General features: G+C 32.6%; 1 protein-coding gene across 7 annotated transcripts in view; it reads left to right on the forward strand.

The window, feature by feature from the left end:
• Positions 1 to 13: 13 nt before the first annotated feature.
• Positions 14 to 18,172, forward strand: part of DNAH7 (dynein axonemal heavy chain 7) — a 271,696-nt gene continuing 253,537 nt past the window's right edge. For 6 of the 7 annotated variants that reach the window (XM_074215439.1, XM_074215442.1, XM_074215441.1 and 3 more), the window contains exons 1-4: positions 15 to 4,118; positions 7,822 to 8,094; positions 8,604 to 8,731; positions 12,175 to 12,253. In XM_074215439.1, coding sequence (XP_074071540.1) covers positions 4,062 to 4,118; positions 7,822 to 8,094; positions 8,604 to 8,731; positions 12,175 to 12,253 — 537 coding nt within the window. In that variant the 5' untranslated portion in view covers positions 15 to 4,061. Of the gene's footprint in view, positions 4,119 to 7,821; positions 8,095 to 8,603; positions 8,732 to 12,174; positions 12,254 to 18,172 lie in introns of all 7 variants that reach the window. The other variant, XM_074215444.1, reaches the window with a different exon arrangement.

Consider the following 18,172-nt stretch of genomic DNA (forward strand, 5'->3'; position numbering starts at 1 on the left):
TGTACAAAGGCCGGTAAGTAGGCAACATATGCTTATACTTAGTTATCCAAAGTTTTTCATAAAACATTACCCAGATTTTGCCTCAGAAAAGTAATTTTGACCTATTTTCATGATTAATAAAACTAGTTCAGTCAATTCTCATAAATCAACAATAATTGAGCCTTATTATAAACAAATGATGGCAAATAATAGACTGCTTATCTCAGGGTCATGAACGCATTTCTTTTTGTAGGAAAACTTGAGGCACAGCCCTGAACTAGCAGGACATCTGCATAACTTTTCCATAATTACTATTTCTACTTGTAACATTCCTCATTGACAAACTGGAGCTCCCACAGAGCTAAGGAGTGGCACCTGGGACATTGAAAGTTGTCCTATAAAGATACAGATCTGTGTCTATGTTCTCTCATGCAGTTTCTCTGTATCCCAATATATTAGGCACCCTAGCTTGTAATTATCTGATACTAAGGAACCCTTGATATATCCTTATTTCCTTCAATACAACTATTGCTTATTCAGCTGCCATGTTGTTTGGACAAGGATTGAAATCACAACCAAGACCAACCAAGGATTGGATTTTCCTTCCCACGGCTGGATTAGGAAAAGTCCTTATGTTTTGTGGGAAATTTCCACTCTGCCACAGAAGTTTTCCTTATTAAGGAAATAAAAATACAAAAGAGAGATAAGTACCAATCTGGGGAGGTTACATGGTAGTGGTAGGAGTAGTGGTAGTCAGGAAAAGAATTTGGCTCAGGAATCAGAGGAATGATGAATTGATTCATAGGGCAACCCGTGGACATGCCCTTACTAGAAGCAGTGGCAATTTTGGTCTGATTACTCTGTGCAGAGCAGGAGGTGGAAAACGGAAGGTAAGAAAGGTCTCTTAAGTGACCTAGAGTTTATTGGAATAGATTGAAAAATTTTAGACTAGTTTGAACCAGTTAGAACTGGTTTGAAATGATTTTGATTTGATGTAACCGGGTTGATCTGTATTGAACTTTGGACTGGTTAGAACTACATTAGACCAATTAGAACATGTAGGAACTGTATTAAACCAGATTAGACTGATTAAAATTTGAAGGAACTGATTGGGATTGGTAAAATCTGGTCTCAACTGAATTTAACCTGTATTGACTGGCTAGTAGATAATTATGCCTTGGGGCTATGCCAGGGGCAATGATCAGACTTGTGCTTAGGTCCCTATATGTCTAGTTATCTAAATCTAATCCCTAGATCCCTGCATGCCTAGTTCTCCAGTGTCTAAGTGTCTAGATCCCTAATTAATTACTTTAGACTCTAATGCCTTAAGTGCCCAGGTCCCTAATGGTCTAGATCCCTTATTGTCTGAGTGCCTAGTTCCCAAATGCTTATTTAACTGAATACCTAGTTCCCTAAATGAATATTCCTCAAAGTGCTTTTATCTATTCCCAAGTGCCTAGATCCCTAAATATCTTAGTGCCTGGGTCCCTAAGATCCTGATTCCCCTAAATATCTAGGACCTGAAGTGCATGGATCCCTCATTTTTGCCATTTTTTTCTAAAGTCATAATTCTTTATATTTCATTGTTAAGGAGATTAGATTTGATAGTCACCATATTTGTTTGAAGAATGTATCACTTACATACAATTTTGAGAAATTAATTCAAAAATTAAAAAATGTATTAGAAACTATATTATAGTAATTTCCAACTTATTTGGTAGTCAAGTTTCTGACAAATTCAAACATTCAAAACATACCTTCAAGGTAAGAAATGAGACATCAATATTTAATAGTAAAAACTAAGATTTGTAGTATCTAATTATCTTCTTCCTACCCCTCAAACTTTATAAACACAATCTGGGACAATTACATTTGATTTGGGTCTAGAAAAGTAGAGAGAAGGTTCTGCCTTTCTTTGAATTCCCAGGACTTTGCATGTAGGAAGCCCTTAATGCATACTTATCGACAGACTTCCAGAGAACCATTCCAGAAAATAGTAGCAAAGATGATGTGTGCACATTTCATTAAATAAAAATTGAAATTTATTTTGTGCCCTTGGGTCTCGTCTGTTTCTGCTAAATGGTTCAAGTTTTGCCTTCACTCTTTTCTCTCATTCTCCCCATCCCAAAGTGACCTTGAAAATTTAGTGTCCAGAGAAGTATCTGAAGCTGAGCAAGTGAAATGTTACTGCCTCAAAAGGTGATCAAAACATAACAATAACTACCAACTCACCATACCCACTATTGACTTCTGCAAAATTTTGTCTACAAAATCTTGATGATAATCTGTACATATATTGAGGACTTCCTCATTGAAAACATGAAAAGCAAATAGGCAGTTGTTTGTAAATGAAATTCTACAGCTGGTCACATCATTATAGGCACATAATTAGTACAAAAAGTACAAACAGTACAAGACCCTACTGTGCTTATTGTTTGTTGACTAAAGAAAACATTTGGTTCAGTAGAGCAAAATGATACCTTAAAAGGTTCTCCTCCTATGAGGTATCTTTTATGCATTTGTTAAAATCATACAGGATTGATTGAAAGTTGCAATAGAGATATCTTATTGATGACTCTTTCATTGTCAATATCAACTGAGGCAGAAAATAAACAGACATAAGCTCCCTAAAGGTGTGTGCCCTTGTCATGGAAGATGTCCAGGACAAATTCCAAATAGAAGTGGGGCTCCTATAGATTATGATATCTTTAAAATTTTTGATTTAGACATTATGCTAATTGTATCAAAACATGGAACATTGTATATCCTCCTAAAAAGAGTTTCATCTAAGTATACATACAAGTAAAAAGCAAGTGAATGAAGAATACCTCTTTTCCTGACTCTGATATGTGGTTGGATAGATCTGAACCATCAGTACATATATCTTATAGACACTGTTGATGGACAGTGAACTAGACACAGAATTGATCAAATTTGGGAAATTATTTAGTACTTTGAATAATCCTGAGACCCATATCATTAATTTTTTGATGATGGAATTCAATTAATTTTAAGCATTTATAAAGTGTTTACTGTATCAGACTCTGTGCTAGATGCCAGAAATACAAAGACAAGAAAAATGCTATGTTGATGAAAAACTTGGAATAGATCAGTCTCAAGGAGTTGAAAATTCAGGGCACTCAAATGGTAAAATAGACAGATGGTGGGATTAAGCAGATTACTAGATATTATCAAAGAAGAATTATTTAAGACATATATAACTTTCTTCCTCTTTTTCTTTGATTATTAATTTTTTTTATTTTCAATCCATACTCCTACCTTTTTCCTACTGTCATAAATTTCTTCACTTCCTTCTTTTTCCTAAGTCATTCCTCTCATTAGTATTCTTGTGCATCTGGGGAACTTTCAAATGGTTTCCTACTATATCTTTGAAAATTACACATCCTTGGTTCTATCTTTCAGGTGAGAACAAAATTTTCAGATTTTTCCAGTTAGAGAAATAGTGCAAGTAACCTCTTGATACCAAGCATTACTATTTAAGAATGAGCTTCTTTTCTTTTGAAATGCTTATTTTATGGAAAATTTTAAAATAATTTAAACTGATTTCTGCCCCAGTTTTCTGAAAAAATGAGTAATTGAGTAGTTACTAATTCTACTAGAAGTAGGACATGATGCTTACAAGTGAACTTATGTAGGTAATTTCAAGTACTTTTCATTCTTCTTAGACTTCCATAATGGCTGATAAAATAAAATAGATTTATTTCATTGATCTATTTTAACAAAATTTAAAGGCCCTAAAACCAAAATTTCAGTTATATGATAATTACATTTATAAAACATTTGTTTTTGAACATGCTATTTATGTAATTGATAATTTTTAATAGATATGATATTTAAGACAAGTGCTTAGGGATTTAAATTTGTACCCTATAGCCTTAATAATTTTGCTTCTTTGTGATTTACCACTAAAGTGAATATATTTTAAACTTTTTTTTAAGGATTCTGTGCGGGCTTATGAGCATCCAGGTTTTATAACAAGGTTGATCCTTGAAAATGAAGAGGTTAAGTTTGAACCCGAATTTAATGATTATGAAGCAATTTTTCTAAATATTTATCAAGTCATGATTAAGGCTGTCAGTCTTGTGCCAAGAGTTGAGACTAAATTGTATGCCAAATGGGTAAGTAATTAACATATTTTGATTTTTACAAATAGTTTGCCATGAAATATAGTTAGATAACTTGACTTCATTAATGTGGAAATTTGGCAGGCATTCAGTGCTTTTAAAAGAATACATATGTTTTAGAGAAGTTGATTTAAAGTTATTTTCTGTAAAGCAAATACTGTTTTCTCATTAACCTTAGTGCTACTATTTAATATATGTTATGCCAATCAGAAGCTCAGGCTTGCAGAATAGAAGCTTGAGTAATGAGTTGGAAGTGCACGCTAGTAGACAGAAGATTGGTGGAAAGCAGTGGTATTTCTAGATCCAGGCAAGGTACTGTGTATGTTCATCAATCAGAAATCCAGGGTCCCAGGATGGAAGTGAGTTCTGGGAATATAGGTAAATTGCGGTTTTTAAATGACCAATAAATAGTGGAAGAAGAAGTAGTAAGACGATAAAAAATTACTCATTTAAAAATGTGAATGTTTTAAAATTAAAAAATAGAGTAAAATTTATTTCCAACATTTAATATATACACTTTTCAACTAACAAATACTCTAATGATCTTCACTTATAACGTACAGTAGAAAGTTTATTATTTAGAGTCCATTAATCTTACCCCAGGCATATTTCATAGTCAAAATGACCTCCTTGTTTTTTCTGAAACTTGACATTCTCTCCTTTGAACAGGCTATCTACATGTGTTTAATGTGTTTGCTCCTCACTTTTGGCTCTTAGAATCTTTAATTTCCCTCATGGCTCAAATGAGGTGTTGTTTCCCATGGAAAAATTTAATTTTCTTAATTGCCTCAGTTTTTAGAGTTCCCTTATGTCTCAAATGATGATATATTACTTAATATTCCTCAAAAGTTGGCTTCTCCAGCAGTAGAAGTCACCTCCATGAAGGTGGGGATTGTTTTAAATTTTTTCTTTGCCCTGCCATAGTTTCTTTACATAGAAATCTTGTTGAATTTCATAAACAATATTTAATATTCAATAGTGTCTTGTATTGTTTATTTTTTGTGCTAATTATATGCCAACAATTATATGACCTGCTGTAGAATATCATTTACAAACAACTGCCTACTTCTCATATTTTCTATGAGGATGTCCCCAATATACGTACTATTTAATATGCAAAACTGTGGTATTCTGAAGTCATGGATTTATTAGTGATGCTGGATACCTTTTTTAAAAAGTTAATTTTTATGGTCTGGTTATAGAAATCGTAGGGAAGAAAGTCTATCACTATGAAATAAATTTACTTTTACACTACTTCTGAAAATATAGTTCTTTCATCCCTAGAACAATACCATTCAATCAAGTGAAAATATTAAGTATGTGTCTAATATTGTTAGTTGCCATAAATGATATAGGAGCAATATAAGACTCAGTCTCTTATGTTCAAGAAAAAAACAAGATCTACATATTTGCAGTAATTAGAAGGTAAGGTAATCTATAACAAAGTGATAAATGATTGGATACATACAACCATTTAGAAAGGAAGAGACTTAGTAGAACCATATTTAAACTGTACAATCTTGTCTTGGGACTCCATCATTTAGAGATAAATTTACAACCAACATGATATTGTAAAATTCCTTTTAATAAATTTTATTTCCCTTGTAGTTTAAACCCAGTCCTTGTAGACTTCAGTATGTTTAAAGATAGTCATTAAATTTTCTTTTAGACTTTTCCCTGATGCCTTTTCATGAACATTATTTCCTAAACTCTTAAGCATATTTGTTGTTCTCCTTTAATCTCTGGCCAAGTTGGCTATGCCCTATTTTATTTGTGAGTTTCTGAAAAGAACATAGTGATTCAAAATCATTATGACCATGGACCAGATCTCACTAAATTTTAAAATAACTTCCAAATTTATCTTCTATTTTAAATCAAAGAATGAACTATAACTTGTTGGAAACATAAAAGAAGATTGAAAAACATTAATCAAATTCATTCAACACAAAGCCAAAATGCATATTATTTCCTTTTTCACTAAAAATAGACTTTTATACCTTTGTTATTTCAATCTAGCTCAAATAAATATAAATAATAGTCAAAACTATTATTTCAGTTATTTCAGTAAAATAAAGACAAATACAATTTGAAAACCTCAACAGACAACAAACTTATGAAAGTTTGGTAAGCAATCAATCAACATTTTTATTGATCACTTTCTTTTATAAACACATCATGTAGTATGATTTTGGGGGATAAAAATTCCTCCTTCATTAAACTCAAACAAGATAACCTTTTATTAAGGAATGAAGACACATATGTGCGAAAGGAAACAATACCAAGGGCCAACAATAAGCACCAACTGAATGAGGAAGACAGTAAGTGCTATGAGTGTAGAGTGAAAAAGGAGAGTTCACTATGGGCTAGAGTGAATTGGAAAGGCTTTCTGGAGAAGACTGGATTTGAGTTGACCCTTGTAACAAAGGCAGAATTTGTATGAGTGGAACAGAGGTAAAACATTGTATGTATGGGTGTGGGTATGAATCTTGGGGAGAAACCCCAGGCAGTAAAATAAAAGACATAGCTTGGTAACACTGAGTTTTGGTAAAAGGAACAGATTATGTAGCAGGGTTTAAGAGACTAAAGGTAGTTTGATACTAGTTTTTGGAGGAATGTTAATGGGCAAGACCAAAGAGTTTGTTTTTGTTTTGAAGATAGTGAGAGGCCATGCAAAACTCTGTATTTGTTTTAATTAGTATTCTGACATCATGGTATTAATAAATATTGAAATCTTTTTCCTGCAATAGATTATATAAATTTTTAAAAATTCAACTTTCTTACGAATGTAAGTTTAAATTGCATGTAAACCAATCTGTGAATTAGTCAAGGTATATGACTGTAACAATGTGGATCTGTAGTTAGCTCTACATGTAGATAGACAGTCTAGGCATCAGCAGCTTTCTCTCTCTGGCTCATTATCTTGAACTACCATTTTTTCTGTTCTTTAATAATTCTATTATTTCATTGCTTTCACTTCATTTGAAGGCTATAGGGAGTGCAGTTTTGCAGTAGAGAGCCATATCCCTACTTTCTTCAATGAAAATTTATCAATTATGCCACTATAGCACATGTTGGTTTTTAGAAACAGAATATAGCCAGTCCCTTCTCAGAGTAGTTGGGATTTGATGGCATTATTTGATGGAACTATTTCTGTTTTTCTCCAGAATCTCAGGGTATCATCATATCTTTGACCATTTTTGACTGAGAGTCCCAAGTTTTTACAAGAACTGTTATGTCAAATATAAAATATCCACTGAAGTAATTTAAAAAAAATTAATTATGTATCCTGTGGAAATATGACATGAGAGGGTTGGACTTGAATGGTGCCTAAATCCCACCTCCATTTCTAAATCCTGAGTCTCTATGATTTGAAAGCTTTATTTGGGTTGAGATTATATCTCATTTTTCTAAGACTCTAGTTTATTGCCTTTAATATGCAAAGCATTTAGGATAATACAGCATAAAATCTTAGATTTAGAACCAGAACGGACCTTAGAAATTATCTAGTCTAGTTTTCTCATTTTGAAGATGAGGAAACTGAAGTGTCTCAAAGTCATTTGAACTTGTCTTTTGACTTCAGTCTTGTGTCCTTTTAACTGCACAACACTGTTTCCAACAGAATAAATGTTTGTGGAATAAATTGTTATAAATGATAAACTACAGTATATAACTAAGATCTATATTCCCCACCAACCAGGAAAGTAAATCCCAGTCAACTACCTTGAGGCCCATTATTCTGGAGGAAGTATTAAATGAACACCAAAAAAAAATTAAGGATGTGATTGTTTCTGAAAGTATTGCACCCACTGAGCATTTGAAATATTATGATAAATATGATTTCTTGATTAATAAAAAAGCTGAACGTGATACTAATGCATATCTTGAAGGAGATCATAGTTATGAGGAAACGATAAAAGAAATTCGCAAATACCAAAAGCTAAGTGATGAGATACAGTATACATCTAGAAAGGTAAGAATCCAATAGATCTTTTTTACTTTTTTCTTTGAATGGACTTTTTCCTTCTATTTCTTTCTATTTTTTATTAAAATATAAATAATACATAAAATAGTGTGAGAATTTCACTCTACTTCCAACTTCTAAGGTTTTTCAAGCAGGAAATATAGAGTTCAAATAATGTGTATCATTTACTATCCCCCAGGTCCCAAAACAAGTGATCTAGATTGCTTTCTTCATAAATTTTGCCAGTTTTCTCTATCACATTACTATGTTCTTCAAAGTATTTGAAGAACCAAAGTATTTTATTTTGTGTATAAAATTACTTTGTATAAAGCAATGTGCCTAATTTTTTAAAGTTCTTTGGCTGGATTTAAAGGGAAACAATTACTAAAACTCAAAGGAATGCCTTCCAACTAGCCTTTCTAAGTCAAATACTTTTACATCAAAGTAAATTGGTATTACAAGATAAAAATGAAATAACATATTTCTTAGTGACTGAAATTTTCATACTAATGTTCCAGGTCCTTCGCTTAGGAATTTTTGAACTGCATTGTGAAGAATTAATCAGGGCTTTAGCAAAACGAGCAGATCTTATTGCTGGAAGACTAATAGCTAAAGTGTTCAGGGATCATCAGGAATTAAATATGAAGTAAGTAAATGATATTATTTGCTTAAAAATTATAAACTTGTAGTCATTAAAAAAACTTAGTCATTAAAATAGTTTAGTTCTTTTTTATAGTAATGGAGTAGGGCAGGGACATGGATAGTCTCAGAGAAAATAGGCAAATTGTTGTCATTTTGTGAAGTATTTTATGTTTGGCTTAAGATAGCATTAATATTAGTTTCTATTTTTTCAACATGGGTCAATTAAAAGTGGAAAAAGTTGATAAAGAGGTTTTGGTTTCTGGGAAAATCTTGTATGGGATTTAGAATTTGTGCAGATAACACTTAGAATATATTACATACACATAGTATGACTTTTGAGGGAGCCTCATATCTTGTGTTGTACAGCTGTCAGTTTCACTTAGAATATATTACATACACATAGTTAGTATGACTTTTGAGGGAGCCTCATATCTTGTGTTGTACAGCTGTCAGTTTATAGTAATTGATTCTTTAAGTTACTCATTTATCTTTTGGTAACTCATCATTTCATAGCTGAAAACTCAATTGTCAATTTACTCAGTGGTCATAAGTTCCTCAGAAAATTAACTGTTAATAACTCAGAGACTAATGTGTGAAACAGAACAATGTTCTGAATATTAAAAGCAAAAATTATAATTAACATGATAACCAGAATGGTGTGGTATCTTCCTCTAGGAATTGATGTACTGAGGGAAGCCCAATAATTGAAAAATTATTCTAATAATCAAGGTAACAGAGAAAAATGAATTAGATACTTTTGGTCACGTTTAAACCTGAAGGGAGTCAATCTTTTTTTATAATAAAGGTTATGTTTTCTAGTATTTGTTATCAGTCATGGTATAGAGCTTCCTCTTTTCTGGAATTAAAAAATATTTTTCTTGTTTTTCATTTTAATTCATTGTTTAAAGATGCCTAATTTTTGCTGATCACTATACTAGGCTGGCTCTAGGAGTGATAGAAATTTTATTAAAAACTCAGTTACTCTCCTCATGAAGCTTATAGTCTAGTAGGGGATAAGATAAGAATGAATCACTAATAATATATATTATATAGATATAATAAACAATAATTATAATTGTAGCTTATATTTTTAGAGTCATTTCTTTAAGATTTCCAAATTCTGGGAGGTTTGCTATTACTACTCTCATTTTTAAGATATGGAAATTGAGACTGGGTGAGGATAAGATCCTCTCTGGAAGGGTCATAGAGCTAAAAGTTCCTGAGGCCCAGTTTGAATTCAGGTCTCCCTAATTCCAAGACCATCACTGAGGCACCCAGTTGTTTACATTAATATTAAGATACATATATAAAAAGCTGTGAAACCAAGTGCCATGTGAGGTCCCAGGAAGAACATCATTATTGACCAGAAAAGTTGAGAAAGACTTTAAAGTGTGTGAAAGTGTTCAGCCAGAGCAGGAAGAAGAGTGGATATTCAACAGAAAGAAAAATTGATAAAAGTTTATGAAAATGGGAGAAAGATGAATGATGGTGGCACTGACAGAAATGGTGAAGTCAATTTGAGGGGAAAGATGATAAACTCAGTTTTGGACTTGTTGAATTTCAGGTACCAGTGGAACATCCTAAGTAGAAATGAAGTGAAAATAGAGATTCTATAGCATTTTAATTCAGCATGTGCCCACCATGTGCCAGATAACCTAATAGATAGAGATCGAAAAATGAAATAGATCTTGTGTCCAGAGAATTTTCACCAAATTCTACTAGTAGAAGGGTAGAGTTAGGATTGTATACAGATAAGCAACCCCCCCCCCCATGCAAAGTAATTACTGGGATAGGATAGAGAAGATTGAGAGAACTGGGAAAGATTTCTTATAGGAGGCATTTGAACTGAACTTTGAGGAATTTAGGAATTCCAAGAGGTAGACAGGTGAGGAATGAAAGCATTCCAGGTGATAGAGGACAGTTGGTCAAAAGGGAGGAAGCAGAAGGTAGAATGATGAGTATGGGGAACAAGAAATTAGTTATTGAAACAAATTAAATTGCACTGGAAAAATAGAGAAAAGATGACAGCTAAGGACAAACCTTTGTAAAAACCCAGTTCAAGTGATTTTAAAGGGAATAAAGAATGAGTAAAAGAAACACAGGGAAGAATTAAAGAGGAGAAAGAGAATCTGGAGAGTCTAGTAACTGAAGTCAAGGCAAATGAGACAGTAAAGTTGTTAGTCCAAAATGGTAAAGTCTAGAGAGGTCAGAGGAGAAGAGAATTAAAAATAGCCATTGTATTTGGTGATTTGGAATGCCCTGATGATTTTTGAGAAACCAGTTCCAGTAGAAGTGCTTGCAGAGGGCATCTAATAAGGGACTGAAGTTTTATGATTTATTATGAATTATTTATTATGAAGGAAAATTATTGAGTATCAACAACTTTGTTAAGAAGTTTGCCAAAACATTCAGAACTGATGGTGCAGAGATAGGAGAATAAAAAGATGTATAGAAGGTCAAGGAAATATTTGATTCTGGGTGACCCCATTTGAGGTTTTCTTGGCAAAGACTCTCAAGCACTTACATTCAATAGGTAGCAGGAAGATGCCAGGTTTCAAGAAAAAGATGAAGGTTCATGAAACCTGAGGATGATTATTGAAATCAGGTTCTGTAGGAGGAGGTAGGGGCTGAGATCCAGAGAACAGAATAACTAGAGCAGAGATCTTGGCCTGGGAAAATTGAACTTAAAAATATTTTTACAATGCAATTGGATTCTTTCAAAATCCTTTGTATCTTATTTATGGTTTTGAAAACATTATTCCTAGAAGAGGATCATAGGCTTCACCAGACTGCCAAAGGGGCCCCCAACACACCAAAAACTTATGAAATCTTAAGTTAGAGAGAATACCCTTAGTGAGAAATAAATTTACCTTTTCTGTTGTTACTAGATGGTTTATGTTGCTGAGAAGTTCAGCAAAAAAGCAGAAGCTAAGGCATAATAGATGGATAGGTAAGTGAAGAGGAGGACAGGATATTTGCAGTTAGCACGTGCAGTGGAAGGGTCAGAGGCTTTAGAAGAGAAGAGAGAAGCAAGGCTTTCAATCAGTTGCTGTTTAATGAAATTAGAATAATACATTAATTAAAACAATTGCTATTTTAATTAAATTAGAGTTGATAAAGGGAAAGAAGGATTGATAGGTAGTTCTTAAAGTCTATTTCCGGCCAATTACCATTTTCTAGGCACCAGGATGAAATATACAGACTTATTTTTTAATCTTCCACCTAGATACTTGATTGATCTATGGGTTTATTTCAGTTTTATACAGATGACTCTTCTGTAACTGTCCTCTGATTGACATAGGATGTGACATCATAATGAGAGATAATTGAGAGATGATTTTTTTTATTTTTAAGACTTAATGTTTATATTTTACATATTAATCATTTTGTTTTCAGTCATAGTTTTTATATATGAATATATAAAATTAATTGTTTCTTACATTTCAGATTATGTGAAGAATTTGAGATGATAGCAGAAAAGGCTCTTAGTACACCTCCAAATACAGCAGAATTAATGGAATTAAAGGTATACATTCTATACATTTTTGTATTTAAATAAGTGAAAAAGATTATTTTAAAGTAAAGATCCAATTTGGGAGTAATGCTGCATTTTATTTATTTTAAAGCAAAGATCCAATTTGGGAGTAATGCTGCGTTTTATCCTCCATAGAATAGCTGCTCTTATCTAGAATTTTGTAACATATCACTTTTCTCACTGTATTTCTTCCATCATTGCATTTCCTACCTGTATTACAGTTTTGAATGCAGTAGGATTATAATTTATATTTTCTTAGATTTCTTCTCTAGAAGATATGTACAATAGATTGAATGCCCTTATCTTGTAATCTTACTGTCCCTATCTAGTATCAAAAACATCATTAGTTGTCTTTCATTTTCCTGTCATAGCACAGTCACCTCTTTTTAAAGTATCTTGACATGGATAAAGTCAACCTGAAAACCACCTGACACACCCTGTCTGTGATGCTGGACTAGTACTTAACTTCTCAGAACCTCACAGGCTGGGAGTTTCCTATAGCCATAAAATCCTCATCTATCCCTAGCTTCAATAATATTGTTTATACAGCTTATTGTTCACAAGTCATCCTTAATAATATATTAGAATCCTGGGGGCAGCTGAGTGGTGCAATGGATAGAGCACTGGCCCTGGAGTCAGGAGTACCTAAGTTCAAATGTGGCCTCAGACACTTAATATTTACCTAGCTGTGTGGCCTTGGGCAATCCACTTAACCACATTGCCTTGCAAATAATAATAATAATAATAATAATAATAATAATAATAATAATAATAATAATATAATATTTCTTATTAAAATTGTTTTATTATAAAAATCAATAACTGAATAGAGAATAATAATAAAGACTTTAAAGAACTAAGACATATCAAATATATATATGATACATACATCTTAAAAGTCTCTTAATAAGCACCTGAAAAGATGATACTAGATAATAAAGAAAAATAGAAAATAAGGATTTAAATCTCAAGTTAAAAGGTAAATGCCTTCTTCATGCTAAGCATGATGCTAACTGCTGAGGATAAAAAGGAGTTCATAGTCAAATGGGGGAGACAACATCTGAACAATATGTACAAACAAGATATATACAGGATAAATTGACGATATTTATAGAGGAAAGACTAAATTTAAGTAGGACTGAGAAAAGCTTATTATAGAAAGTGGGATTTAAGCTCGTGCTTGATAGATAGGCCAAAAGGCAGAGAAGAGGAGGGAGAGAATTCTAGACTTTGAGACAGCCAATAAAATGCCTGGGGAGAGGGAATATCTTATGTAAAGGTGTAACAACGAGGCCAGTGTCACTGGATCACAGCATACATGGAAGGGAGAAAGATGAAAAAAAATGGAAAAGTCGGAAGGAACCAGGTTATGAAGAGCTTAAAAAAACCAAAAAGAGAATTTAATGTTTTTACCCTGGAGGTAATAGGGAGCAACTGGAGTTTATTTAATGTATTTATGAGAGGGGCAGTAGGGTCAGATCTATACTTTAGGGAGATCAATTTATCTATTTAATGGAGGGTGGAACAAAGTGGGAAGAATCTAGAGTGAGGAGACCAGCTAGAAGTAGGAGGTGATGAGGGTTTGCACCCCAGTGACTGCAGTGTCAGAGAAGGGGGTCTGTGTGAGAAATGTCAAGAAGATAGAAGCAACAGGATTTGGAAAATGATTGGATATGGGGGATGAGAGAGCAAAGAATTTAGTGTGATAACTAGATTTAGAACTTGGCCATTACCTGTGTTATTAATAGAGAAGTTGGGAAGACAGGAGAGATTGGGAGAAAAGATGATTAACTCAGTTTTGGACCATGATAATTGAGAACATAACAAAGTAGAACCAAATGAATTATCTAAGACAAAATGTATTTGTTTGGTGTCTGTTTTGAAAAACCTGAAGTTCTGCTACTTTTAACAGGATGATTTTCTCTTTTTATTTCATGAATGTAGTTCCAGTTCTGTTAATCTTGCTTTTCATATTTCTTATATTTCAAATTAATTATTTATATACTATAATAGTCTACTGTATTAATATTATAGGTCCACATAGCTACCAAATTTATATTCTTAATTTTCCATGTTGAGCTGTTTTTTTTTTCCTTTGAGTCATTCTTCAATTGTCATATGTACAGGTCAGTCCCAACTGATTTTCTTCAAGCACAAGCTTAAATCCAACTTTCTAAAATAAGCTTTATTCAAACCTACTTAAATTTATTACCTTTCCTTTGTGATTATCTTCAATTTATTCTTCATCCTGTAGGTAATAGAGAGCCACTGGAGTTTATTTAATAAGTGTCCTGAAACATTTGCAACTATAACAAAATTTGTTAGAAAAACCCTGTAAGAATACCCCTTTTATGAGTTTTTGGTTAAACTCTTACCAATGGGATTGATCTATCAAAAGGCATGATAACTTTGTGATCCTTTTTGTGTATTTCTCCATTACTTCACTGCTCCAAAATGTTTTTTAATACTTTTGCCAAGAATGTTTTTGAGTAACATAGCCCTACCAAAAACCTCTAATTTTGGAGCATTTTTAATACCATTCTTGTGAGTCCAATGTTATCTCAATTCATAGCTCTAATTTACAAGGACACCTGTGCATCTTTTCAGGTGATTATTAATGTATTATATTTCCTTCTTCTAAAACTTTAGTTTTATATCCTTCATCATCATCATTGTTGTTTTGGTTACACACACACACACATATATATATATATATATACATATATATATATATATATATAATTTTTAATATATATCAAGTATGTCTTGATTCCTTACAGACTTTGGATTTTCTAGCTTGTCCTTCAGGTAAAGGATATTCTTAGAGTCTTTTTAATCCATTCTGGTTTAGTGCATTAACATTAGTATTTCAGTTGTTACATTAGTCTTTCTGTCAGAAAGGAACTTAATTTTTAAAAAAAATTTACCCAAGGTCATACAGAGCTGGGTAATTATTAAGTGTCTAATGCTAGATTTGAACTCAGGTCTTCCTCACTTCAGGGCTGGTGCTCTATATACCCTAGGTCACCTAGCTGTCCCCCCAAGGAACTTATTTTTTAAAATTCTTATTCATGTTATTAGCTCAAAATCATTCTAAATCAAATATATGTCTATAACTATATTTTTCTTTAACTTGAATTGTCCTTTTGTCAACAATAGAAACTTTCCCTCTTCTCCTTGGTCTGTCCTCCCTAACACATTTTTATTCTCTCTTCTAGTTCTTTGAAAAGTGTTCCTGAAACATTTTTGCCAACAAAATAGTACTTTAAAGGTGGTGGGTGCATTGAGTAGAATGTTTTCCTTAGCATCAGGAGAACCCGAGTTCCAGTTGACCTCAGACACTTGCTAATTGTGCAGGTCATTTAACCTCCTGTTTGCCTCACTTTCCTCATATGTAAAATGAGCTGAATAAGGAAATGGCAAACAACTTCATTATCTTTGCCAAGAAAATCCCAAATGGAGTATTGAAGAGTTGGACTTGACTAAAAATCAACTTTCCAGCAAAAGCAGCAAAGATGGTCAGATTGTGTTAGTAGCTGTCTATTTGGAGCAGTTTTCAAATTGATGCTTGGATTTCTATATTTGTAACTATTTGGTCATTTATCTATTGGAGAATGATTCTTATTCCTATAACTTTGAATAAATTTCTTATATATCTTTAAAATGAGACCTTTAATCAGAAAAACTTGCTGTCAATATTTTACACCATAACTGTTTCCTTTTTAGTCTTAGCTGCATTCAACCTACATCCCTTTTTTAAACTGATTTTTTTTAAAAAAATCGATGAAAATCCACCTTTTTTGCTTTTTTATTTCCTTCTCCTCATTGAAAAAGAAAGGAAAATAAAACCCATTTAGCACATATGCATAGTGAAGCAAAACAAATCTTTATAAAGGCTGTATCCAAAAGAAATTCATTGTACATTTATCACTTTTCTGATAGAAGATAGTATTTTTCAGCATGAGTCTTTTATAATCATTCCTGACCATTGAGTTAATAAATTTCCTGCTCCCTCTACAAAAAAAAGAGTAGTGAGAAGGAATCAGTGTGTTCAGCTCTAGGTTTGATACAATATATTCCTGCTCTCCTGTACCTCAGAATTTTTCCTCATTCCTAGAGCCTAGTTACAGTTTCTTTTGCTCATTTTAATTCTTTATGAACTTCTCTCTTCTATTCATTATTGTTAGAGTTCATTTTTTTAAGGATTAATTCTCCTTTTCCCCCTTCTTTCCCTACCTTTTTCATTTTTTTTTTCATTGAATGAAATGTATTTCAGAATCTAGCTGTTTTTCCTGTATTCTTCCCTGTATTTTTGGCAAAATACAGATGGAAGTGAAATTCAAGTGACATTTGCTCTGTTTCCTCAACTTTATGCATTCAAATTATATGAGAATATTTTCCTCCACTCTTTCTCTGATTTTTCCTCCTAATATATTTCTTCTCTCTTCCCTTTTCTTTCCTTCTTTAAGATCATAAAAAAATTAAAAAACTTGCCATAACTGTCTTATTAGGTTCCTTTTCCCTCTCCATAGTGGAATGAAAGCAACTTATCTTTGATTGGTCTTTTTGTGATTGCTTGCTCATATTTTAACATTCTGTTCACTGCTATGTTTATTATAATTCAGAGTTTGTATATAGATCTTGTCTTTTTAATCAAGAACATTTGGAAGGTCTCTAATTAATTGAATATTTTTTTTTTCCTGAATAGGATTACACTCAGTTTTTCTGGGTACTTCTAAGTGTATGTCCATATCCTTTGCCTTTTATAATACCTTGTTCCAAGTTTTACAATTCTTTATAGTCTTGGCTATTAAATCTTGTATGATACTGTGGCTTTTCAGTACTCAAATTTCTTCTTATTGAGTGCTTGCAGTATTTTTCTTTGGTATGGAAGTCTTGAATTTTGACTATATTGTTCCTGGGAGTTTGGTGGATTTTTTGTATTTTCACTTTGCCACCTGTCTCTAGGAGACCTGGGCAGTTATGTAAAAAAGATATTCCTTGAAGGGCGGCTAGGTGATGCAATGGATAGAGCACCAGCCTTGGAGTCAGGAGTACCTGGTCAAATCCAACCTCAGATACTTAATAATAATAATTACCTAGCTGTGTGGCTTTGGGCAAGCCACTTAACCCCATTTGCCTTGCCAAAAACCTAAAAAAAAGATATTCCTTGAAATAAGATGTCTAACCTTTTTTTGGTTATAGAGTTCAGGGAGAACAATGATTTAAATTTTTTAAAATTCTGTTTTCTATATCCTTTTTATATGAAACACCTTGCCTTTTTTCTACACAGTTTTTGGACTATTTTAATATTTTCCTGGCTTCATAGAACTTTTATTTGTTGTATTCTAAGATGGGGGGGGAGTCTTTTAATGAGGTCAGGATTTGTATAAAACTAATGTCAAACTGCTTATTTTTTCTAGTTTTGATTTCCATAATTCTCATGTCTTTTCTAATTTTCCCTCCTAGGGCTCTCTCATTTATTTTCCAGGATTTTTTCCTTTTCCTAGAACTCTTATTTCATTTATAAAATAATTTTAGCTCTTTTTAAAAAAAATCTTGCTTCATCCTTTCCAAGATTTCTAGGTGAACTTATTACTAAGCTCTACTTTTAACTTGAAACTTTACCTGTGATATTTTACAGTCATTCTTGTCCTGATTTTTGATGGTATGTTAAGGCCAGATTCTGCACTAGATTGTGCCTAGTCTTATTTCTGTCATCTAGATTCTTGTTGCTACTTTTTCCCATGAATTGAATATTGTATTATTCTAGAATCTCAAGGACATCTCAAACTGGTGATCTGCAAACTTTCAGAGCATCAAAAGTTCTGTGATGTAAAGTTAAAAATGAGTACTGCCTCACCTTGTCTAAGCAACACAACTCTGGGCTTTCCCTTTGTTGATCTAGAG

Source organism: Macrotis lagotis, chromosome 1 (genome assembly GCF_037893015.1).
Source record: "Macrotis lagotis isolate mMagLag1 chromosome 1, bilby.v1.9.chrom.fasta, whole genome shotgun sequence".
NCBI classification, from domain to species: Eukaryota; Metazoa; Chordata; class Mammalia; order Peramelemorphia; family Peramelidae; genus Macrotis; species Macrotis lagotis.